At 46.6% G+C, this 26,322-nt stretch overlaps 1 protein-coding gene across 4 annotated transcripts in view; it reads right to left on the bottom strand.

Annotated features, from left to right (window-relative positions):
* Positions 1–26,322, bottom strand: part of INTS7 (integrator complex subunit 7) — a gene marked incomplete at both ends in the record, with an annotated part of 41,390 nt that overhangs the window by 10,865 nt on the left and 4,203 nt on the right. For all 4 annotated transcript variants that reach the window (XM_084245024.1, XM_084245022.1, XM_084245023.1 and 1 more), the window contains 10 exons: positions 2,488–2,694; positions 3,398–3,535; positions 5,054–5,293; positions 6,424–6,521; positions 7,960–8,094; positions 13,244–13,361; positions 20,239–20,361; positions 21,032–21,231; positions 21,406–21,452; positions 22,927–23,064. In XM_084245024.1, the coding sequence (XP_084101150.1) occupies positions 2,488–2,694; positions 3,398–3,535; positions 5,054–5,293; positions 6,424–6,521; positions 7,960–8,094; positions 13,244–13,361; positions 20,239–20,361; positions 21,032–21,231; positions 21,406–21,452; positions 22,927–23,064 (1,444 nt within the window). The remainder of the gene's footprint in view (positions 1–2,487; positions 2,695–3,397; positions 3,536–5,053; positions 5,294–6,423; positions 6,522–7,959; positions 8,095–13,243; positions 13,362–20,238; positions 20,362–21,031; positions 21,232–21,405; positions 21,453–22,926; positions 23,065–26,322) is intronic.

Below are 26,322 nucleotides of genomic sequence, written 5' to 3'. Positions count from 1 at the left end.
CAGACATTTAAGAGGACAGCGGCCACACCCTGAGTCCCTTCCAAGAAAAGGCACTTGCTCGAGGGTCCCTGGCACTGCAGAGGCCCTGGGTGCTGCGTAAGCCACATCCACAGAAAGCCGTAAAACCCGAGGGAACACACTAATAAGCTGAATTCTGTGGTTTTCAAATTTTGGGGGTGTTTTGATCTGATCATGAGACAGCACCAGTTAAGATATTATAAAAACCACTTCAATTGTTTCTAATTTCTTAGATAAGGTTTGATTTGCTCTTACAGGAAAATGGCCAACCCTCCCATAGCTGCTATTTCTTGCTTTTAATTTTAATTTTTTGAATCAGTTGTCAGTGTACTGAGATTTGAGGATGGAACAGTGGTCTTCAGTCTGCTGCTGGTTGGCTGGCAGGAGGGCACACAGGCATGCTCATGGGGCGCTGTCCCGGAAGCTGTGGTCAGGGAGCACCCCAAGAGGAGAGTGGGAAGATGCCCTGACACGACTCTGGAACTGAGAGAAGCAAGACACGGTTGCAGCGAGGGAGATGCTGCTGTTTGGGTTTCATCTTTAGTGAGCAAGAAAAACTGAGTGACGATGGTGACCCGCAAGTGACTACGTCCTCACCGCGCAGGCTGCACAGGGGCAGCGCAGGCAGAGCAAGCTTGGCCAGAATGCAGGAGGGACAGGCCTGCTATGGAGGTCGAGATGGCAAAAGAGGATCTCCCAGACAACAGGAAATACTGAAACGTACACCACAGCAGTGCAGATGCTAAAAGCGAGAAATCGAAGAGTTCCCTTCTCTACGCTGCAGGGAAAGCCTGACCAGAGGCTGAGCCCAAAGGCCTGCAGGTAAAGCAAAGCCACAGGTATAATCAAAATCACCTCTGAAAGTTCCTCAGGAAGGACTTATGTCCCTCCTTCCCCAGAGTGAGGCGAGGAACTAACTCAGGGCTCCTGCGGCTCACCTGGGTCCACACCGAGAACAGCCCCGCCCCACTGTTAAAATCACTGTTTCTCTTCCCCTGTATCTAAGCTGCACCGTCTCATCCTCACTCTTGCTCTGCTGCTCTACTGCCTGGACACGCACTGACGGGGCTTCCCCAGGCGCTGGTCAGAGCAGCACCGTGCTGGGATCCACATGCCAAAGCCGCGTGAAAAAGCGACACCAGGAGACAGAGGTTGTGCTGTCCCATCGGAACGGTAGACACATGGCAGCTCTGGCAGGAACACGGCCCCCAAGGGCACAGCACCCTTTAGGCTATGGGCTTTAGCGGCTGCAAGTCGACGGGCTTTCTCTTTGGTAAATGGACCATCTGCTGAGGGGTGTGGGTGAGGGGAGCCCACGTGTGGGAGGGTGACAGCTCTAGGGAAACTATGCCCACCCCTCAACTTCACTGTGAACCTTTATCTGCTGTAAAAATACAACGTCTCAATAAAAACAAATAAGCTGTGACATTATTTGTCATCTTAACCGTTTTTAAGTGGACTGTTCAAGCATACACCACACCGAGACTCCACAAGCACGCTCAGGCTTCAGTGGGCCCGCCCTACTGTGTGCTGTGAATCTGACTACTTCAGGAGAGGGGCCCTATCGTCTCCTAAAGCAAGCCTGTCTGTCTCATGGTTCTTGTACTAAATGGATAATTTCTGCTTTAGGAAAACCAGAAAATGAAAGTTCTAGTGCTCAAAACCAGTAACTGTAGCTTTTGATTTCTGAGGCACATATTAGCCTGACAGAGGCAAGCACAGGCCTGTGCATCCACATTGTCCTTCAGGACGCAGAAGCTGCCGCGACCACATAGCTGGGGGCCAGTCCCAGCCCCCAGTGGTGTATTTCAAAGGGCAGGGTCCACAGCACTCTGGACACGCTGTCTTCCCTGTGACATCTACTTGTGCTTTGTTCTACTTGCGGGACTGCTGTCAAAAATGTTTTAGATTATGTGATAAATGTATGTGACCAGGAATCAAGTTTTGTGCCAGCCTGTCAGTGTCCCGGCTGGGAAATGGGAAGAGGACCCTGGGGGCTGCTGCTACGGAATCGGAGGGTACAGAGGGGTGTGAAGTGGGGCGCTGTAGCCTGACCACTTCTTCTTGTCTGTGAAGCAGAAAACACTAGTTTCTAGTGAGTAGCTGACAGGAAGGGGCTGTGCTTGTGGGGGGTGTTGCCTCAGGAGAGGCCTCACTACTAGGCATTTGGAAAGGGGGGATCCACTCTGCCTGTCCTTTCTGAAAGGGTTCACCAATCACCCCTCTTCAGATGTGGCACCGATAACTTGATAAAAGCAAAATGATAAATGTTCACCAATCCCTGTGTGCCGAGTGTGGGTGGGGGGGAGGGACTCAAGATTTAGTTCCATGTATCACTAATTACTGTGATACAGCCACACACGCGTTCATATCAGATTTTTTAAGGTAGTTAAAACAGCAAACCCAACAGGAGGCAGACCACACCCACACACCGAGGCACCCTCGGTGAAGGGGGCTCCAAGGACTCACGGTTAAGGAGGCAATCCCCTTGTGGTAGAATTTTAAAGACTCAGCGATGCAGGAAAGTGCTGAACTGTACTTCCCCTCCTGCAGCCCGGTGAGGCACTGCTCGGCCTGAGAGAACTCCTTCAGGCCGTTCAGCCAGAAGTAGAAGTGCTCAGAGGCCACCTGTGTCAGCAGGCTCTGATACAGCTCCCGGGCCATGTCGTGGTTGCCCTGGGGGAGATAAGGACAGCGGTAAGCAACTTACTTGTGGATTCATTGCTGTGGCAGCAAAAACCAAACAAACCCCCCGAATCTTAAATAAGCTTTAACAATAGCTTCTTGCGTTATATAATTTTTGGAGATTCGGCCTAAGTGTTTCCTCAGTGGAAAACGTGCTGAGCTACTTTTCATAATGCCAAGCTTCTCACCAAAATAGCCGACAGGCCTCTGCTGGCAGGACACTGCGGCTCAGGCTTCCCTCCTGACCTTGTCCCCAGTGTCACCACACTGTCCAAGCTCGTTTCTCCTCTCAAACAGATTGATAAAAATGCTTAGGTTTTCTGAACGGCCCAGAAGGAACCAAGACATTACATGTCCGGTTCCACTTACAAGGATGAGGCAGGAGAGGGAGAAGGAAGGAAAAATTGTGGTGCTGAGGACAGGTGGGAGGTGGCTGTGGATTTGATCATCTGGGTGAAATGAAAGTGATGTTAAGAAGGGACAGCCGGAAAGAAGTCAGGACTGCAGAATTCCCATGGATGGTCCCCGTGACACACATTTTTACTGACAAGAATGTATATGCTGTCCTCATCCGAGGAAAGTCAGAAATCAGGTCTTTTCTTTCATTAATCCCATGACTAGAAAGTACTTTCACCTGCGGAAACACGCACACCTGCCCGCCAGCCCACCCACCTGCCCCCAGGGCAGGACGCACCATTCTGGACGCCTGCCTGGCGATCCGGTACACGGTCCAACCATTGGAGATGCTTTCCAGCTGCTGCTTAATGACGGCCTTTACTTCAGCAGACAGAGCTTTCTGACTGGCTACAAAAATCACAGTGGCCAAGCTCACCTAACATGGAGCAAGAAGACAGACAGTGAGCAAGACCATATCGCCCCACCCGATGTCACCGGTTACCCTCTCCGAAAGGGAGGAAGACTAATTGAGAGCCAGTGAAAATGAAAATGTTTTCCACTGGCATTTACTACTTCATTTTGAAGTCACTGCACAACATATCCTATTTCTCACAGAACTATTTATAATAGCAAATAATTAAAAGTAGTGCCCATCTACACAGATACACAATGGTATCACAAAATGAAACACTACACCGTGCAGTGTAGTATTTCAGACAATTGACATAAAATAAGCAAAACACAAAAAATCACATGGAGGGTGACAATAAGTGAGAATATCCAAATGACTCCGTGCTGCACTCAGGCCATGTGCCGAGGCAGGAGGCACAGGTCAATAGCAGGTGAGCAGAGCAGCCCCTTGGGAGGGGCCGGGATCAGAGGGCACACAGGAAACTGTATTGTTAAGCACTTTTTTTTTCATGACCAAAGGCCCCTCACAACTGTTAACTTTATTTAATATTTTATTTTATATAATTCTTACATCATTTTTCATTTTAGCACAGTGTATGCATTTTCTTAATGCCAGAGTTTTCACTGCAGTGTTCCTTATGTTTTTGAATATTGTTTCATAATTTAAAACTGCTTCAAAGCAGTACTAATGAAAGAGAATTAGTTGGAAATACTGCTAAAATAAAAAAATTGACCTGGCTACCTGTCTCTTCGCATCCCAAAGCTGACTGGGCTAAATGTGTGACGTCAGTGCTCCCTGGCCACCAGAACCTTCCCAAGAGCAATAATGAGATGGGGCACTCTCACACACTGCCCTCTAGAGGATGAAGTTAAACCCAGCTTAAGTACAGAATTTCATCCCTCTTCTTCCCAACCCTAAACTCAGGGGACCAGACCCAGAACAGAGAGGCCAACTGAGGCTGGGTCTCCACCTGCGCCCCTCTGCCTGCACGCAGTCTCGGAGCTCTCCCCCACAATGGACTGCATTGCTCCCACGGCTCCTGCTTTTGTCTAAGCTGGTGCTTTACCCACCTCCAGGGCTTAATGTGAAAACTAAGTTGGGTCCTAAACAGCTAGAAAGGTCCTGGATTGAGAAAAAGTAATTTGGGGGAATTCATGGCAACCATTATCATTAGCTCTCTAAACTTTTATTTCTGGAAGTATAAAACAGGGTTTAGTTCATTATTCATTTGTTTTGGAGAAAGAAAAAACTTTCCTTTTGTCCTTTGGAATAAAACAGAAACATCAGATTGGAGGTGCTGAGTCCACTGAGCTGACTTGAGGGGCTCAGGAAGAAAGCAGGTTTAGATCTGAACTACACAGGGCTTTCTATATCAAAGTGAAAATCTGCCTAAAGTTCGTGGTTCCAATTCTGTTTTGACTTCCGCAAGCTCTTCATCTTACTTCATCTTATAAAAAATCACTTTAACCTGTTTGTTTGCTTTTTAGTCAAGTCAAACAGTATCAACTTCCCAGAGGCACGACCAGGCCCCATCTTCCATACCAGAAGCTCCTGCTGCTGGTCTGAGGCTGAGTGGCCAATGGCCTGGTAGAGCCCCACGAGGTCGCCCAGCATGCCGTCGCCCAGCACGGGCAGCTGCATGGCGATGGCAGCCAGGCAGTGGCACATGAGGACCCGGGCCGCATCCTGCGCCCTGTGCAGCTGGGCCAGCAGGGTCTCCACCACAGACTGGCTGAGGTGGGGCCTGCCCTGGGCCAGCTTCACCATGCAATTCAGAGCCATCTGCAGAGTGAAAAGAACACAGACCAGTTAGATCTTGAAGGTGTTAAGTGAAACGTCCTTGGCCAGTTACTGGGAGCGGCCAAGGAGGAAGCTACTGCAAGCACAGCACTAGTCTCTGCTAGACACACACGCCGTACTACCTCGTCAGGATCTGGCACGCTCATTGTGGTTAAACTAAAGTAACAAGTCAGAGGCCCATGGACCAACCACTTGTTTCAACCTAAGACTACTGCTAAAAAAGACTTCAGATGAAAATCCTAAGGAACAATTCCAAAGAAGCAAAGATCTATGCCAGGCCAAAGCCACCATCACTGCCTGCGTGTCTGCTACTTTCCAGGAGCTGCTGTTCAGCGTGGCTAGAAACTCATCCATGCCAACGTCTACTGTCTGCTGTCAGCCCCACCCCTGCACTGACCTGCTCTTCTCAATTCTCCAGCTGGACCATCACAAACCACACTTGATGTCTTACTCCAGCAAGAGTGGTCTCATTTCACATTTGAAAAATATTAAATCCCTCTAGTATGATTTCTCTAATTATATGAAAGTGCTTAAACATCTTCCTCACTTGGTTTCAAAGCTGGGGTCTCAATGAATCAACACACACACTTCTGAGCTGCTAGAGCTGGTCCATTGTGTTGTGGTCTGACCGCCCCCTCGGATGAGACCCCTGGTGCAGAGCCCTGCCCACTGACCAGCCTACTGACCCTCTTTACACCTCTGGCTGCCGAGGGCCGCTGTGTGCCCACCCTGGTGCCTGCTGCTGGCAAAGCAGCCAAAGCTCAGGTTTCACTGGCCTCTATCTCTTGAAATAATAAAAGCCAGTTTGGAAGTGAAGATCAGGGCTGACATTTGTTCAGGTCAGGTGCTGACAAGCTATTGCCCTCAGACCTAATCCCACCCCCTGCCTGTTCTTATAAAGAAAGCGCAACTGGAACACAGTCAACCCTGCCCCTTTTTTTGCATATATTGTCCAAGGCTGTTTTTGGTCCAATCTAGACCAAAAACAGAGCAGAGACAGAGAGCACAGCTTGTAAGCCCCGAGACATTCACTAGCTGATCCTTTACAGAGAACGCCAGCCCAGGTTCAGGGAATGAAAGCAGCATCATATTAAAATTAAGTGACCTTTCACCTTTAAAGTGGCTTGAGCACCGGGGGTGTTGTCTTGACTACAAAGCACCAGAAGGGATTCCAGGCCAAAGACAGCATCTTGCTCCAGGGCCAAAAGATCTAGAGAAAACACACTGGGTTATAGTGGCCAAGTAGAGAATCCATCTCTCTCTCTCTCTCTCTCTCTCTCTCTCTCTCTCTCTCTCTCTCTCTCTCTCACACACACACACACACACACACACACACACACACACACACACAGAATAAACTTTAAGAAGTCAAAGATCTAGGAAACACTTAATGCAGACAATGAACCTTCCCGGAAAGCAGCATGGCGTGGCTCTGCTCCGTCAAGGCCGCTGCAGCCTGCTGTGCGGCCGCAGCTCCAGGGAGATGGGAACTCAGGCTCACGAGTCAAGAGTGGGAGTCAGAGTTATAAGCAAAGCACTACTGAATGTTGCCAGCTTAGTAAACACCAGGGGCAAACTACTATGAGGGCCTGGTTCACCCAGGCAGAGACAATTTTCAGATTCTAATGGAAGCTGAAGCTCTTTCAGGAAGTAACGAGGCTGAACACAACCTTATCCGTGTTCTAGATTGGACCAGAGAACAAACCCTAAGGTGTCTCAAGCAATAGCTGCACCACATCATCTTACCACTAACCTCTAGCATTTCTCTAGAGGTTCCAGAAATTTCTGAATGTATTAGCTACCTGAATTTAGATTAATGTACATCAGCTTAAATAACATATAGCAGTTTTTTGCGTTCTAGAGTAGAGACTGCTAGTAACTATGCCAAAAATAAAAATGGTATTTTACTGAGGTTTGGTGATTCCAATCAGCATTGCTGCATAACCTAAAACAGCGTCTCCTGTGCTGGCATAGGGCGCAGGGTGGGGGCTGGTGGCAGCTAGGGCGCTGGGAAAAGACAGACCCAGCAACGAGCAGCGATGCAGCTGGTATGGGCGAAAGCGACTGCAGACACAGGGCCCTACAAGAGATACAAAAATGTATCTCTTGCTCTGAACACAAGCACAGACTTCAAGTCAGAGGCGTCAGGAAAACAATGACATACATGCACTATTTTCTGTGTGCAGCCTCCTTAGTCACATAGTAAGCACCACGCACAGGTACCCTGAGAGCAATTCTAGGAAAATTTCAATCACCTTACTCTGTTAACAGGTTAAACAAGCTGCTACTCAAGATGCTAGATGACCGGAGATATTTTCTTTCAATTTTTAAGTTTTTGTACAGGGGACAGACAACCTATGCCACAGGACACTGAAAGCAATTCCTACTCACAACGCCCAACACGCAAAGGTGAACAGAGGGTGGAAAGGGCCACGTGCCATACATAGGTTCAATTCCACAACTCCAACCCCAAGGCTCTCACTATTTAAATGTTTTATCAAAAGACAAGAAGTCTTGAGGAAATGCTCTCTAATCGCAACACTTCAGAAGAAGACAACTTAGTAAGCCAAAGCATACAGGGCAAAATGAGAAGGGACTAAGACACAGGCTCCGGGGATTCCGGCCCTGCCAGTCCTGGTGGGACTTACCTTTTTCCTGACAGGACACAGTGATGTTGGTTAGGACTCGCCCGCCATGAGCTGCGATGCCCCTGTTGTTATGGTAACAGCACTCTTGGGACAATTTGACTAAATCAGAAGATCTAGGGGGAGAACCCACATTTCCTGCCCAAGCAAAGAAAAACAGCACAAACTGTAATTCATGTATATAATGCAAAACCAGCATAGTTTATGGGTTCATTTTCTGCATTTTCAAGAGAGAATCTCCAACACCAAACCTTAACAAAATCTTTTACCTGTTCTTTTTCTCAATACATACCATCATGTCCTCACTCCTGTCCGGGTACCCACAATACCCCTGTGCCCACAGTCTTGGCATGACTAAGATCTGTAATTCATCAGAACTGTCCCATAAAAGTATTAATAAAAACTAAGAAAAGCAAAAACAACTGTCATTTCTTGGCAACTGAAATGGTTCTTTTTTTTTTTTAAAGATTTATTTTTATACAATAACTGGGGTACAGGTCAGAGGAAGAGGAGGGTAAGAGGATTCACCAGAGACAGAGCAGAGAGCAGAACGGCCGAAATATACTGCTGAGGGGAGCAGCGGGCAAGACAGGAGAGGTGTGCTGCACCATGTGGGCTTCTCCCTGGCCGGCCGGGAATCGAACCCGTGCTGAGGAGGCTGCAGACACCTTCACAGCACTGCACTCAACCTGCTGCGCCACCGGGGAGGCCCAAAATGGTTCTGATCAAAATGGAAGTCCTTACAGGCTTCTTGTCAGAGTAAAACCAGACCTTCATGACAGGAAAGAGAAACAAAAGTCTTAAGTTTGCCTTTTCCCACTTCAAATTGCTAGCATATAGTTATACCTTAAAACCCTTATGTATGAGTTCATGACTTCAGAGTTGGAAGAATTTTGGGATCTGATTTAACATCACATTTTTACCAAAGAAACCGAAGCTCACAGATTTTAAGTAGCTCGCATCAAGGTTGTGACACCTGTGAGTTCTGCAATCTCCCGAGATTGTACCTTAGCTCTGGGCCACAGATCACAGCAGCTTCTAAAATCTGCACTTGATATTCTGTATTATAAGGTTTACGCTGTGAACGTTCTTATTTATAGAAGAGAAGGCCTCGGGTGTCAGCGAGTAAGCTTCAAGAAGCACCGGGAGACTAACACTTGCTCAATTTCTCAGAAGCGTCACTCATTCCTGGCTTCCTTCCCCTGCTCAGCCATGTCTCTCACAGCAGGAGTGACCACATTTTTTTGAGGGTGCAGAAGACGCTGATACAAGTTATGACAGACACAAACTAGGATGGTGGTCTTCAGCAGAGGAGGCTAAACCGACTTCCAGTTAAACATAAAAGTACCCCCGTGGGTGGAAGTCTCAGCGTTTGCAAGAGGCAAAACCTCTGAAAGCTGAAGCCATATCTCACTTTTCCAGAACACGAAAGGTGTGTTTCTCCATCCTCTGGCTTGTCTGAATGCACCGGACAACGGAGCCCCATTTGCATTTTTACAAATATGTTTCCAACTTGTTTTCCCCACCAGTCCCTCAAGACCAAGCAAAGGACACTTGGAAAAACCAGAAATACTCAAAGAAAAAAAAGCATCATGACTCCCCCCAAACCAACTTGACGTCATTATCAGCCTCTGTAATTCTTCTAAGTCTTGTTACTCCCACACATGCACAGTAATGGAATTTAAGAGGACACAACAGTACTGACCAGCATTCTGATTTTAAAGTATGTCTTTAAGCACTTTTCTAAGTTCACCTTTTCAGTATAAAATTATTACCAATCTAATTTTACTTCATAAATGACTTACTAAGATAACTCATGTGGCTCATAAGGTTCCACAAGCGGCAGAAAAGGGAAGAAGTCAGTAAGGGAAGCTCCTGGGCTCAGCCGGGCCCTGACTGTGCAGGCGGCACCTGCTCCCGGCCACCCGGAGGCCATGCAGCCAGCAGGCACAGTCTGTCCCCCCCTTCCCTGTTTTACGCTGCTTTACGGTTTCACTTCCCTCTAACAGTGATGTCCCGCAGACACTCTGGGAAGTGCGGGATTGCGCACTTCCTGGGCTGCTGCATGGCCCCTTCTGTAGCGTGGCACAGCCATTTCTTCTGTGCGGCCCCGTCAATGGACTTTCTTTGCACAGCCAGCAGTGTGTTGCTATGGCACAGAATGATGCCACGAGTCCCATACATATGTCATTTCTCACATGTGTGAATTTGTCAGTAGGAAGGTTCAAGAAGCAGGACTTCTAGGTCATTCAGATCTTGAGTTATATTTCTGAATCGCCTGTGCTGAGGCCCAGGAAGCCACACTCCCGTCAGCAGTGACGCCCCAGTCCACAAGGCATGCTGTCAAACTTCTGACAGACAAAGTGTTTCAGAGTATTTTTTGTTTGCATTTTTCCCAATTGTGTGATATTGAGCACCTTGCATGACTCAGAGCTGTCTGCTAGCAATAACTTAGACACATGCAACTGTTTCACAAGCCATTCTTCCTGGTCTCAGTGAACAACCTAATTAGGAAGACACTTAAACATTTTCTATTGCCCATGGGAATAACCTTGCTTTGGAAAATCCTTGACTTTTATTTCTTGTGAGCATTACTACCAAGTCTGGCTATCAAGCCTCTGCCTAATTCCACATACAAACTGCAACTTAATAAAACCCCCAAATTTGATAAAAGGACAAATAAATTTTCTAACCTGAAAAGCGCTTGATGATTATAATCAAGCTTACTGATGTTTTTGAAAATAAAAAACAGGGCCTCCCTGGTGGCGCAACCAGTTAAGACGCAACATATGAAGCTGTCCACAACATATGAAGCTGTCCGCAGCCTCTGCAGCACGAGTTCAATCCCCGGCCAGGGAGCTGCCCACATGGTGCAGCAGACCTCTCCTGTCTCCCCACTGCTCCCCTCAGCAGTGGATTTCAGTGGATCTGCCTATTCTGTTCCCCATTCTGTCTCTGGTAAACCCTCTCACCCCCTGCACCTCTGGCCTGTACCCCAGCTTTTGCATACATAAATATTTAAAAAAAAAACAAAACTAAAGACAAGGCAGGCCACCTGCACCCTGGTTGGGAGGGAGTGAGAGGAGCCCAGCGCACCACAGTTGTGCCTCCAGATGCACCATCGAGACCATGACCTGGGTTCCATGGGTGTGAGCCCCTCCATGGGCCTCACCTGGAAGGTGACCTGCACAGAAGTAGGGAGAGCTGGGGTGGGATGGGGGGGGGGGTGGTTCTCTGCATGAGAAAATACTATTACTCCTACGTACACTGCTGCTCGTTCCAAGTGTGACATTAGTCACAGATACCATGTGCATGCTGAGGACAGAGATGGGCTGATGGATGCAGAAAGGAGTTTCTGGAGCTCACTCTGGGAACGGGGCTAGAGATAGTGATGATCCCTCCACTCCTTGCGGGGATGCCCCTTGCAATGCACTGCCCTATTCCGAGCCTCCAGAGGGGGCATTTTCACCTCTCTGGGTGGCACCATGTGACTTGCTTTGGCCAATGAGACATGAAGAATGGGTGCAGCAAAGAGCTGAGAAGTGCCTGTGTGCTGCTGGCTTGCTCTTTCTGCCCCAGGCCATGTTGTCAACAAGGTCATGATGTCAACGAGCTGGTGCTGGCCTGCATGCCACGTGGTGAAGAAGAGGGTGCTGCCGCTGCAGGCTGTCGGCCTCTGTTGGTGAATGAGGCCATCTCAGACCCTCCAGTCCTGTCAGGCGCCAGGTGCCTGCAGTCTTGTGAGTGAGCCCAGGAGAGATCAGCAGAACTGGGCCAGTCAAAACTGCCGATTTGCAGAATCCCAGCAAATGAAATGGTAATGGTGTTAAGTCACCAGTTTCAAGATGATTTATTACGTAACGATAGGACACTGAGGAAAGTAGCTCAAAGAATTACTGTGAAGCTGGAAAAACTCAAAAAGTGGGCAGGAAGAAGGCAAGTCTTAAGGCCCACAAAATCACAACCCAAACCACACGTGGCTCTGCTCAGTGAAGATCATGCCCCCTGTCACTGTCCCTGGGATCACAGCACACACCACTGCTGAAGGAACCAGCAGAGAAAGGCCATGGCTAGGGGCCCAACACGGAGGTCGCTGTGGTCGATGCTCCATCGTCTGTACACGCCCACCCACCCCTGAGTCTTGCCGCCGGCTCTTGGTTCAGGCCATGGTCTGGAGATGGCAAGTTGAGTCCAAGTCACAACCGTGCGCAGCCTCGCTGGCCAGGGCGGGGCAACAGGTTACCAGGTCTTTCCAGCCTCAGATCAAGACCCCATGGTGGGAAACCCCTCCCCATGTCGGTGACACTCACTGGACAGCACACATGTATTTTTTAAAGCTAACAGGCACTCTGTGTGGGTTGTGAGTGAGCGGCCTCCCATCCACGCCCACTCAGGTTGCTGTCTCAAATGTCGAGAAGCCGCGAACATGATGCACATTACAGTCTCAGTTCAACCCAATGACCTGACTAAAACAAGCAACAGAGATTGCACAAAACGTGCATTGACATGAGTCAACAAAAACACGAGCCTCAGCCCATCAGGTGAGCAAGCTGCTCGCTGGACAGCCACAGGGCTTGGGGGTTCAATCATCTTGAATAGGCATAGAGGAAAGCACATGGACTCAGGGAAAGTGTTCTTGCCTCGTTCTCCAGTGGGATGACATTCACCTACAGGCAGCACGTGGCATTTGCTTTTAAAAGTCACCACCACCTGGCCTTTGAAAAGTACTTAAATTCAGGGCATCCCTGGTGGTGCAAGGGGTTAAAGCACAGCACTGTGAAGCTATCCGCAGGTTCTGCAGCACGAGTTCGATCCCCGACCGGCCAGGGAGATATCTACATGGCACAGCAGACCTTTCCTGTCTCCCCGCTGCTCCTCTCAGCAGTGCATTTCAGTCAATCTGCCTGTTCTGTTCCCAACTCTGTCTCTGGTGAATCCTCTCACCCCCCCATACCTCTGGCCTGTACCCCAGTTCTTGCATGCATAAATAAATCTTTAAAAAAGAAGTACTTAAATTCAAAGGACACTGAGTGAGAGACATAAAGCAGTGAATCTGCTGAACTAAGCATTCTCAAAACTATTGCTTCACACACAAAGAATTCAGAAAAGGGCAACCTGAAAAACTACATTTTTGAGTTAAGATCAGGGTGCAAGTACTCACTAACCCAGTGCTGGCCAAGGAGCCATTTCAAGTAAATCTCTAGCAAGAGGATGAGATGCCTGCAGCTTTCGAGAGGGGGCTACGGCAAACACCCCAGCGCAGGGAGCTACTTGCTCCCCTCCTTACCCGAGGCGACGCTGAAGTAGTGTTTGATGGCAATGGTGCCCGACAGCACGGAAAGGACCGACAGCATCCCCAGCTTCAGACTGTCGTAGGGCGTCTGCAGGGCACACTCACAGAGCGCCTGAGGGGCCGGGGGAAAGGACACAGAAGTCAGCGGCAACAGACTGCAAGACTGCCATTTTAGGCTTTTTAGTTTTGGGGAAAATTACAGTCTTTTAGCCATATTACAAACCCCAGTCACCTGCCACAGCCCAGAAGAGCCTTAGGCGTGCTAGCCGATACAGCGCAACATCCTGGGACAGTCCCAGGACAGGAAGGGGCCACAGGTGAAACAACCCAAGTCCTGATACTGGCTCAGGAATGGAGCAAACGTGCCCGCCAATGCAGACTATCAAGGCCGGGCACGGGTGTGAGAATGGGGAGATCCCCTGCTCTGATTGTCTCAATTTTCCTGATAGAAAATATCTGGTAGATATTTTACCGAAAATAACTCCTCTGTCTACAAGCCCACAGTTATTCTAAAAGATAAAGTTAATTTTATTTTTTATCATGAATGAATTTCTGTTTATTGTGAATCATGTACTTTAGTCCTTATAAGCAACATCTCCACTCTGCCTTGCTTACCTGAGAGGACAACAGTTCACACACACACTCGGGCACCTAGCTGCACCGCCAGCAGTGTGTGAGTCCGCCCCGCCAATTTCAGGCATTCACTCAGCCCCTCACATAAAACCAGAGCCTCACTGTCTTCAAGGCAGTGGACTGTGGGGCCTCCTGCTCTGCCCTGGGTGTCTCATGAGGACTGAAGGACAGGACAGCATGTCACCCAAGTGGCCAGACAGCGGCCTTATCCAATTAAAATCCTTCCTGCTCTTCAACAAAGATAAAAGGTTCAGAGAATGAGCCAAACTTAAGACTAGGGGAATATGAAAAATTCAGAAAGTATGAAATGGAACAATAAATTTAATATGACCCAAATAAAAATGCTGACAAAATCTTAGGGGGAGAGGGAGGGATTTAGGTAATCTGCTTTAAAAAATTATATGGAAAAATAAAAATCAGAGTATTCAGAAAAATTCCAGCAAATAAGGGGCCACTGATAGAAGTAAACAGTTTTTCCTGTTCATGGATAATCAACTGAGAGTACTGAACCCAGAAATGGATTCAAATACACATTTGAATTCAACATATACCAGTATGACAAATGAAGAGCTTTTAGTAAGTTTAAGAACAACTGGCCAGTCATCTGTGTAAAATAAAACTAAGATTCCTGTTTCTTTTGATGGAAAATAAAACACAAAGCCATAAAAAGTACTAAGAGTTAACATGGGAAAATAAAAAGCAAGACAGTAATTGATAAAACTAGAAAAAAATATATCGTGTAAAGTTAATAAAGGCCCAAAAACCGCCTCCCCGGTGGCGCAGCGGTTGAGCGCTGGGTTGCGAACATGCCCGCAGCCTCTGCGGCGCCGGTTCTATCCCCGGCTGCTCCCCAGCCACCGGAGAAGGGTCCCACATGGCGCGCAGACCTCTCCTGCCGCCCGCTGCTCCCCTCAGCAGTGTACTTCGGTCCTTCTGCCTGCTCTGCTCCCGGCTCTGGCTCTGGTGAATTCTCTCACCCTCCTGCGCTTCTGACTGTACCCAGTGCATGTATAAACAAAACAAATAAATAAACATGCCTCTATAAAAAAAAAATAAATAAAGGCCCAAAAACCTTAACAGATAAAAAAGTTCTTGCTAGTAAAAAGACAAATAACCCAACAGAAAAATTCAGTAGTTCACAGATAAAACTCACACAAATGGATTTTAAATGTAAGCTATTAAAAGAACCCACAATTTGAAAGTTGTAAGAACCGCTTTTCACCCATCAGAACAGTCAAGACTCAAGTGTGACAGTACCACCTCGAAGCAAAGGCAGAGGGTGGGGGTACCCGCCCACACTGTGAGAGAGGGTGAAATGGTAAAAATCTCACCGGGGATAGCTGGCATTAGATCTCAAAATTTCAAATGTATCTAATTGGACCCCAAAATTCCTCTCTTAGAAATTGACGTTCACAACAGAGATTTCTTACAGACAAGCTGGTGCATGAGTAGTGTGAACAGCAGCAGCACTGGGAAGGGCCCTCCTCCACCAGTAGGGGCTGAGACACAAAAGCCAGCAGCAATCACCACTAACATGAGATGCCCCAAGAGGCACTGCTAAGGGGTAAAGGCTCAGACTCGCATTTAGTATATTTCCGCTAGTAAGGGGAGGGCACACAGGCATACTAGCGCAAGACGCACAGACGCAGGAAGGTGACGCCAGGGCCTGGGGACTGGGGTTGCCCCACAGAGGATGCCTGCACCTTTCAACTCAGAACTTTCATCCTTTAGGGGTACACTTCAGCTGCAACCAAAGAACAGCAACCCTGGAAATTGTCCCAGAAAGAAATGGAGCTGAGAGCTGGCAGAGGTTCCAGATGATGGGGGGAGACAACCCAAAAGCGGCCTTGCAAGGGAGAACACAGCAACCAGGAGAGAACGTGGAGTGCTGACTTACGGACTAAGAGGAGACACGGCCAAAAGGACAAAATATCCGAGAGAGGGACCCTGACTAGGGAGGATCAAGGAGATGACAGAGGGGCTGAAGCCAGGCAGAGACTTAAACTTAACAAGAAAGGAAAAGGAGGCCGTGAAGAGGAGGCAGTCACTGAAGCACCACAGATGCTACTTCCAGCAGCAGCCACAGAACACATTAACAGAGCAGCGAGCTCAAGGGCCAACCTCCATCTGGAGTGGTAATCCCGATGGGCAAGGAGGCCTCGATTGGTGCCCGAATGGAGAGCAGGAGCCGAGTGTGAGACGTGTTGAGAGTAATTATAGAGGAGAAAATGAACAAGGAGTTGAGAATTATTACAAAACTTCACACCTAGTGACCCAAGGTTGCGGATTCCATTATGCAAACTGGGAACTTAAGAGGTCAAGTGAATTTTACGGGACAGAAAACATGAAATCCAAGGAGAAACAGCCACCAGACACTGGGAGCTGAGATGCAACAGATTACTCAGCAGAGGCTCAGGTGAGAACTCCATCTCTGCCACTTACCATCTCCAGGATCTGAGCCAACTACTGAAATCTCTGAGTCTCAACTTCTTTGTCTACAAAATGGGGGCAAAGATTTATACAAAACTGTTGTTTTCATATAAAATATCTCTGGAAAAATATACAGGCACTCAGACGTGGTTGCCACTGGGCAAAGGGGCTGAGTGGGTCTGAGACAAGTGAGTAGAAAGTACTTAATACCCTTTTGAAGCTTCTGAATTTTGACTGCGTGAATGTATTGCTGTGAAAAGAAATGAATTAAAGTCAAAAATAATGTAAGTGGGGGTGATACCTGTTGTTAGTAAGACTAAAGCTCTTCCAAGTGCTTGGCAAACTACACAAGCCTCTGTGCTGAGAGCAGCTCAGCAGCTCAGGCAGAAGAACTGGTGGTTGGCAAATGCACATTCCATTTTTATGGCAAAGAAGAAACAGAAGCAAGCTGGGGGCTTGGAAGGCACAAGAACCAACTCTGAGGAAAGGGGCAGCAAAGACTACCAGGAAAGCACAGCTATGAGAGCAGGAAGGGAAAGTAAGGACAGCTCAGGGACCAACGGGTCCAGAAAATGGGTAAATTCAGTGTCAAATGTACTAACGAAGAAAGACAACGTGGGCAGAAGCAGCCTCTCATTTGACACGAAGAACATGGTGACCTTTTCAGTGCTAGAGAGAAATGAGGAAACGGGTCTGAACGCAGGCATACTGACACCAGAGCAGGGGCAAAGGAAGAAACGCAGATACAGATAGATGCTGGCTCAGAAGCTTAAAGCAAGCATTTTTCAAAAAGTGGTTGTGGTCAGGCATTCCCGTATTTTTCATTATTTTTTTAAATACATCACAGCCATTTCCATTCATCTATTTTTGATGGCTTCAACTGTTCTGCCTGGAACCACGAACCCGCTTGTGCTTATCTTCAGCCAAACAAACAAACCCAGGCCGGTAGGCCGCGCCCTGCACCTACCAGACACACTCAGAATCAGCTTCTGCACATCCAGTATTGCACAATCACAGCCTTTGGGTTTAATCAAGGTGATACATTTTATATAAGATGATAATGACATCAATTTTAAAGAAAGCCAGAAGAGTTTTACCATTTGAAAAACTGAACAAACTGCTATCATAGAAGACCTCAGGACTCTGGGCATGACTTCCTCACTCCTGCCCCTTGCGCAGCCTGACTGAAAGGGCCACTAATTGCAACTAGTGAGCTTAACAGCACGTCCGGAGGGAGTGTATCTCATGATGAACTCAGGTCCAGTTTGCTCCAATGACGCTGCCCCGTATATGATCATCTTCCCGCCAACAAAGGGATGAGCCGAGGGCTGGCAGGAGGCACATCCTTGCTTGCCATGGCTTTCCTGGCTGCACGTCTGTGCTCCAGGAGGTGCCGCCCTGAATGGCTGTTTTCTGGGGCAGGTCCTCAAATGGGGCTTCTCCTCTACCTCGAACAGGACTGGCCTCTAGGGATGTGTTCCAGAAAAGCACGGCTAAAAGTGTACAATCTTTTAAAGGAAGGAAAAATGTTATGTTTAAAATTACCCTACCAGAAACATGGCCCCTCTAAATTTCTGTCTCCACTGTACTGACTGCAAAGAATAAGGTTGTGAAAAAGAACTACTTCTCAGGCTTGACCTGCCATTTTTCCTCATATCAAGGTGAAGATAATTTACAGTAGGACCCAAAACCATGAAGCAGGAATAAATTTCACAGGACATATATAAGATCTGTAATTGAAAACTAAAAACTATTGGTGAAAAACTGAGAAAGCTCTAAATAAATGGAGAGGCCATGTTCATGAATCAAGAAAACTCAAGATGTTAATTCTTTTCCACACCCATCTACAGATGCAGATACCATTCAAAATCTTAGTAGGGTTTTGCAGAAATTGATGTATTGATTCAAAATTTCAGACAGAAATGCAAAGGACCTAGAATATCCAAAACAATTCTGAGAAAGAAATCCGCTGCCTGCTTCTGAGATGCACTATCCAATCACCACGTGGGACACTGTAGCATGAGCTAAGGAGATTACTCAGACCAGTGGGTCAGAACAAAACCAAAAATATGGCCCACTGACTTTCAACCAAGGTGCTAAGGTAATTCTACGGAGAAAGAACAGTTTTTTCAGAAGGGGTGCTAGAACAATTGGCTATTCAAATGCTCCTCAATCCCCACCTTGTACCATATACAAAGTCAACGCAAAATGGGTTACACAAAGCCAGACATTGAATCTAAAGCTGTAAAAGTTCTAGAAGAAGACATCTGAGAAAATCCTTATGACCTCGAGTTAGGCAAAGATTTCCGAGATAGGGTCTCTCTGGTGGCACAAGGGGTTAAAATGCAACCTATGAAGCTATCTGTTGCCACACAGCACTAGTTCAATCCCTGGCCAGGGAGCTACCCACATGGCACAGCAGACCTCTCCTGTTTTGCCCGCTGCTCCCCTCAGCATTGTATTTCAGTCATTTTGTTTGATCTGTTCCCCACTCTGTCTCGGGTGAGTCCTCTCACCCCCCATACCTCTGTACTGTACCCCAGTTCTGTATGCATAAATAAATAAATCTTAAAAAAAAGATTTCCTAAACACAGAAACACAACACAAAAATGAAAAACACTGCTAAGCTGAATTTCATTTTTTTAATAAAAAAAACAAAAACAAAAACTATTCTTCAAAAGCCACTATATATTAAAGGCAGGGAGGAAATAATTTACAATACGCATGCAGAGAATATATTTGCAAAACATATCTGGCAAAAATATTTGTATGCAGAAGATATAAAGAACTCAGTAACAAGGCAATCTGAAAAATGCATAGAAGATCAGAACAGGCCACTCGCCAAAGAAACATGGATGAGGCTGTAAGATGCTCTGTCACTGGTCATAAGGGGAATGCAAGTGGAAACCCTGATCAGACATGTCTACACACTCACTAAAATGGCTAACACTACACACACACCATAACACGTGCCAGCCAGGACACAGAGGGTGAGCTCTTGCACATGCCAGCAGATCTGGAAAATGCACAGTCATTATGGAATAGTTGGGCAGCTTCTAATAAAGTTAAACATACATTTATAACCCAACACAGCAATTCTCTCCTAGGTATTTACCCAAGAAATGTCTTACAAAAACTTGTAGGAGAGAAGTTTTATAACAGCTAAAAACCGGAAATGATCCAAATGTCCATCCACATGTAAATGGAGACTGAGATCTGCTCTCATATTTACCAAAGAAAACTTACGAAAGCCTTTTGCTCTCCACAAAGAAATATACTTTGTCAAGTTACCCACCCAGCATGCACCTTCTCCCTAGTAAATCACAGTTAATGAGAAAAATGTTCTCCCTAGATCATCTTGAGGAGGGAGGAACAAAATAAGCAATTAAATTTGTGCTTCTCAATCAGCCCTACCGCTGCTATGGGAAAAGTACCAAGAAAATGAGAGGCACGTCTCGTTCACTAAAACAAACATAAACATTAATAGAGAGAAGTTTCATGTACTGATTTTGTTACTTATAAAATAACTTCTCTCACAAATAATCAACAGTGCTTTTTAAAATATTTCTTATCTGGAGCCTCCCTGGTGGCACAAGGGGTTAAGTCTCAGCTATCAGCAGCCATTGCAGCACAAGTTCCATCCCCAGCCTGGGAGCTGACCCACATGGCACAACAGACCTCTCCTGTCTCCCCGCTGCTCCCCTCAGCAATGGATTCCAGTGGATCTGCCTGTTCTGCTCCCCACTCTGTCTCTGGTGAATTCTCTCACCTCCCCACACCTCTGGCCTGTAGCCCAGTTCTTCTATGTAAAAATAAATAAAATCCTAAAAAAAAAAGAAATGTTTCATATCCAAATGTGACTAAAAATGCAAAGTAAAACAACTGACTCTGGACCTTGCTCTCTCCCGTGCTTCAGGTCTACACACCTGAATGTTCTCTCTACTCCAGGTATGTGGCGTTTTAGTGGCCAGCAACTTCAGGTCTTGAATAGCCAGTCTCTTTACTGCTTTTCTGGGGTCATTCTTCAAATACTGCAGCAGAAGCTGGATCTATAAAGGAAGGAGGTCCATGGATGACACTGCACAGCAACGGACACACCACAAGCGAGGGCAGCCTTGCCCTCACAGCTGGGCTGCCTATGAGAGCCTCCTTCCCCACATGAGAAACAATACAGTCCTCCAGGTTCCCATAAGGGACATGCCTCCCACACCCAACCCTTTCTTTCCTTAACCGCCAACTCCAAGATCTGTGTGAGCCCCCACCCATCATTTCCCCTAGGTCTCCCGAACAAGAGAACTGTGCGGAAGAGGGGGACAAAGCAAGCAATGGGAAGTTGAACTGACCTCAATTAGGGACAGGGGTCTGATTCTCAAAACCTATGAGCCGCTAATTGCTTTATTCTATGTTTAATATGCCAAGTTCACTAAAGAAAAGGCAGTTTAAAAGGAAACTGAAAAACTATGCCTCCCCAGTGGCCTAGTGGTTGAGTCTTAGTGCTATCACCGCTACAGCCTGAGTTTGATCCCCAGCCAGGGAGCTGACCCACATCGCGCAGGAGACCTCTCCTGTCCCACCTGCTGCTCCCCTCATCAGTGGATTTCAGTAGATCTGCCTGTCTACTCCCCACTCTGTCCCAGGAGAATCCGCTCACTCCCCCCATACCTCTGGCCTATACCCCAGTTTTTCTACACACAAAAAAGGAAAGAAAACTAAAATTACCTGCTTGGGCGTATCAACCAAAGATGAAGCTGCGAGCAGAGTAAACGTGTGCAAAGACACGATCACCATCTTGGTGGAAGGGTAGGCTGTGACGAGCTGCTGCAGAAGCTGCCGGGCACTGGAGGCCAAGATGGCGTCATGGTGCATGTGCTGCAGGATCGGGATCAACCTCAGCTTCAAGTCCACTGGCGTGGCCAGACCTATAAACAGAGTTTCCCTGCGACTGCTGATCATCATTCCTCAGTTAATGGCTCACATCCAAAAGGTCCTACAACGAAGGTGACAAGCACGCAGCAGAGCACCCAGTAACCACTAGCAACCACCATTAGCGTAAGTCTTGCATCACTTCATAATGCCAAACGGTGCCCACATACCTTGAATCATCTCACTGATCTTATTACAGATTCCCACAGCAAAATCCCTATGGGAAGACAGAAAAGCAAAATGTTAAAACCAAAAAAATAATTTTGCTGAAGTTTTCTAAAGACTTAAACAGCACAATCGGCACAAGAGAAACCAACACCCCAAACCATAACCAGAATTCCAAAGATGAACCCGGGGGTGGGGTACAGAACCGCACCGTGGCCACCAGGTGGGCTCCTGTCCCACTCAGGCATGCTCCTGGAGGGTCACTGGGCCAGGAGCGCGGCTGCTCCCTGCATGGCTGGGTGTTGTGGTCTTGAGCATCTAGGCCACCATCTCGTCAGCACCAGGTGGACATGGAACATCTTATGGGAAATCTTGGCAACACACATGATTCATGCTGCAGTTTTCACCTGAGCTCAGGTTTATCCTCCAACAGTGGTGCTGACGTCTTCACCTTTGGTGCCAAAGCTTGAGGATCAGTACTGAGGCCCCTACTGAGAAGTTCAAGAGGTGACACATGCCTTAACCCTGCCCTGCATGGGTAACAGCGCAGTGGCCCTTCAGCCTTGAGAAAGCAGGCAACTTCTACCACCACTAACTGCCAAGGCCTGAGCAGCTGTCTCCATAATACGCCGTAGGAGGGGCAGCCATGAAACACTCAGCAGCTGTGTCCAGAGACATGCCCAGCCAGTGGTCAGGTAGTGAGACAAGCTGGTCCAGTCTCATGAAATGCCAGGAGCATTCAGGCGTGGCTCTTTGCAGACCATTTCTCAAAAGAGGAATATAACCTCGGAACTTCAAGGAAACCTGGCACTATTTGTTGCCGACCTAAGCAGAAATTGAAATTTAAAGAAATTTTCCTCTGTCACCATCAGCTTGACAGTTAACTATTTAAAGACTTTCCTAAAAAGATCAGTGGTGACAGCAACAAATGTGACCATAGTCACTACACAATGAAATGAGCCAGCTCTGAGGAGACAAGCAGAACGTCAGGAATCGGGGTTGATCAAAGATCAGTACAGAAGTTATACAACCATAAGCAGGTGAGATTCCGATGAACTTCAAACTGATAAGATGTTAGGGTTCCCAATGTGATTACCCCTTAACAATGACCCCTTAATTGCCTACTTTTGGTTTAGTATCAAGTAAAAACACCACCAATTATTGACATATATAAAGCCTTTAAAAACCCTCCCCTCCTCCTCCACAGCTCTGAGGAGAGTGGTGGTTTAGGGCTAAGAATCGGCCTCCGTGGATGGAGCTTCTGCTCCCCTGAAGTCTTCTCCAGTGACTACTCTCTGCTGATCCCGTTCTTGTGGAAACTCTATTTTCCTCAGTTAACACCAATGTTTGCACTTAACATCTCTGTTTTACATACTTAAGTTTTGTTTCCCCCACACAATGGACACCCTCTTGGGAAACATCCCTCACCATTCACACACTGTTGTGTCCCCTGGGTCTGCACGCCTGTGCTGTGGTCCCCCCACAGCTCTTCCCCGGAGGCAGGCGAGGGGGAGGCCTGTGCTTACTTGGACTGTGCAGAGAAATTGGCAGCAGCAAAAACAGCAGCTTCAACTTCCACATTATCGTGGGAGTCCAGACTCTGGCGAATACTGTGATGAGCATTCTTCCTCTCAGGGATGATTGACGCCAGACTGCCCAGCATCCTGGGGACACAGAAACCCAGAACGGAAATACAGTTAAGTCCGAGGGCAGAAAAGGAAGACGCTAGGTTATTCTTGCTTCTTTTCACTTGCTTATTTCTTGTTACCGTTCTTCTAAAAAGTTCCCTGAAGTTAGCTCACTTCATCTCCCTTAAACATGCTACCCCCAACTTTTTACTCAGTAGGCACTCCAGGAGCACTCCATGTTCACCTATCACCCTATTCTCTCTTCAGACTCCCTTTCCTCCTTGATAGAAGCTGGTTCTATGAAAATATGCCTGAGTGAAAAAATCAGATGCCTTTCGGGCCTCCCCGGTGGGGCAGCGGTTGAGCGCTGGGTTGCGAAGCTGCCCGCGGCCTCTGCGGCGCCAGTTCGATCCCCGGCTGCTCCCCGGCCACCAGAGGAGGGTCCCACATGGTGCGCAGACCTCTCCTGCCGCCCGCTGCTCCCCTCAGCAGTGTCCTTCGGTCCTTCTGCCTGCTCTGCTCCCCGCTCTGGCTCTGGTGAATTCTCTCACCCTCCCACGCTTCTGACTGTACCCAGTGCTTGTATAAACGAACAAGCAAACAAACAAATAAATAAATAAATAAAACATGCCTCTATTAAAAAAAAAAAATCAGATGCCTTTCAAATATTAAATGCTTTATCAATCTTCCTTATGAAAAAAATGGCATCATCAAATATTTCACAGAAGAAATGAAAATGTAATCACTTATAGGCCCTATAGCTTTTCAAAGATATATTTTAATTGCCAGGTTCTTTCTATTTCTATGGTGATTTTTAGACTTTGTGTTTCGCGTATCTTGGCCTTTTACACTCAGAAAGTCAGCCAGTCCTGCAGGCTCATTTCCCATGAAGGGTAGCGATTCACAAATCTCATGCAAGTGTCAGCTCCCTTAATACACACCAGGCGGACTTTGGGCCACTAGGCCTTGCTTCCCCATCGGGGGCTCAAAATACGACAATTTTCAATTATTTTTCCCTCTGTAAAGCAGAACACGTGAGGATATGGCAGTACCAACCAGAAGCAGGAGCACCGCCGTTAGTGGCACACTCATGCCCCGTCTTGCAGCGGCACTCTGCCAGCCTCGGGACAGCTGGTGTGCACACACGCATCTACTTGGATCCTGAGGCACCCAGCACTTAACAGCTAAAGACAGGTAAAATAAGAAACGATGCTGAAACGCAAGTTAACGAAGGGCATAAAACTGGCAGTAACTCCATTCGTGGTTTTCAGGGCCCATGGTTTCGTGTTTTTTTATGTGATAATAAAACATGACTGACAAAGGAAGGCATGCAAAATAGAGAACTCCTACAGCTCTGTAAAAAAGACAAATAGCATTTAAGAAAATCTAAACAATCGGGCCTCTCTGGTGGCGCAAAGAGTTAAACACAGCACTTTGAAGCTATCCACAGTCTCTGCAGCATGAGTTCGATCCCCAGCCGGCCAGGGAGCTACCCACATGGCGCAGCAGACCTCTCCTGACTCGCCCACTGCTCCCCTCAGCAGTGTATTTCAGTATATCTACCTGTTCTGTTCCCCACTCTGTCTCTGATGAGTCCTCTCACCCCCTGCACCTCTGGCCTGTGCCCCAGTTTTTGCATGCATGCATAAATAAAATCTCTAAAAGAAAAAAGAAAATCTTAACAATCTAACAAAAGGAAATGGGCAAAACACTTGGAGAAACCCTTCTTACAAGGCATATGAATGGCCCCAAAGCACATTAAAAAGTGCTCAACTTCAAGGAAATGTCTATGGAAACCACTGTGAACCCATTTTAAATGACTAAGACCCTTGGCAAAAGTATGAAGCCACCAGAACTCACATGCAGTTGGTAGGGATATAAATGGTGAATCCATTTAAGGGCTGGCATTTGTCATACAGTTAAATGTATATACACCCATCCTATGAGTAATTTTACTGAATTCGAGGTATTTATTTGCAAGAAAGGAAAGCATATTCACAAAAAGTCTTGCACAAGATTGTTTGTAGCACCATTATTTATTACAGCAATCAGAAAGACTGAATTACTGACAGAAAACATGGACACATTTCAGAAATACTGAGTGAAAGAAGCCTTATATACAAGTGTAATTAAATACTCTAAATCTGTATGATTCCACTTTTGTGAAGTTCCAGAAGTTGGCTATGAGAACAGTGGAGGCCTTTGGGGAGGTAGATGAGAGAAGTGACTAGGCGACTGAAGGAACTTTCTGTAGTGATGGCTAAGTTCTTTCTCTATATTGGGGTTGGGGCTACTTGAGCCATTTGTCAATACTTAGAAAAAGCAACTTAACATTTTCGTGTTTCACTTCACTTACTTCACTGTGTATTTCAATTGGAATTTCACAGTTTCATATTGTATATAACATTTGCATATTGCGTAAAATGAAATACACAACACCGTAAACAAACTTAACTCTAATTGATACACACGCTGAAATAAATAGGAAATGAAATACATTAAATTTTAATGAAATACATTAAAAATAGATGGACAAACGTATAGACAGATGAACAAATATGTGATAAACCAAGTTTATTAAGAGATCAGCAGTAGAATCCAGTGGTAGATAATTCAAGTGTTCACTGCAATGTACTTTCAACTTTGTTCAACTGTTACAATTTTTTGATAAAATGTTGGAAACAATTTTAATCTACATTTAATAACTTTAGTTCTAAGTCAAACATGTCATTTAAAAAGGTTTGTTAGGTCTCCCCTGGTGGCACAGCAGTTGAGCGCTGGGCTGGCCGCAGCCTCTGCAGCACCTGTTCAATCCCCGGCTGCCAGTGAGGGTCCCACATGGCGCGCAGACCTCTCCTGCTGTGCCTACTGCTCCCCTCAGCAGTGTATTTTGTCAATCTGCCTGTTCTGTTCCCCTCTCTGGCTCTGGTGAATTCTCTCACCCTCCCACGCTTCTGACTGTACCCAGTGCTTGTATAAATAAATAAATAAACAAACAAATAAATAAATCTTTTTTAAAAAGTAAAATAAAAAAGGTTTGTTAACAAGACATAATTTTTCTTAATTAAAATAGTAAATTATGTTTGTCATTTGCTTAACACACATTTTAAGTTTTCTCTATAAGTTCTTAAAGATTGTATTTTATAGACTTTATAATACAATGTTTAACATGGTAAATTTAAAGCAAAATTGTATTTTGTTTTAAGTCATTTTTATTAATAACACAAGAAATTATGAAATTGTGGAAAAACCTCTAAGGCTACTCAAAATGTATTATCAAGGGAGTCTAATACT

This window comes from Talpa europaea, assembly GCF_964194135.1.
Source record: "Talpa europaea genome assembly, chromosome: 10".
NCBI lineage: Eukaryota > Metazoa > Chordata > Mammalia > Eulipotyphla > Talpidae > Talpa > Talpa europaea.
This window is presented reverse-complemented; position numbering and strand designations above follow the sequence as displayed.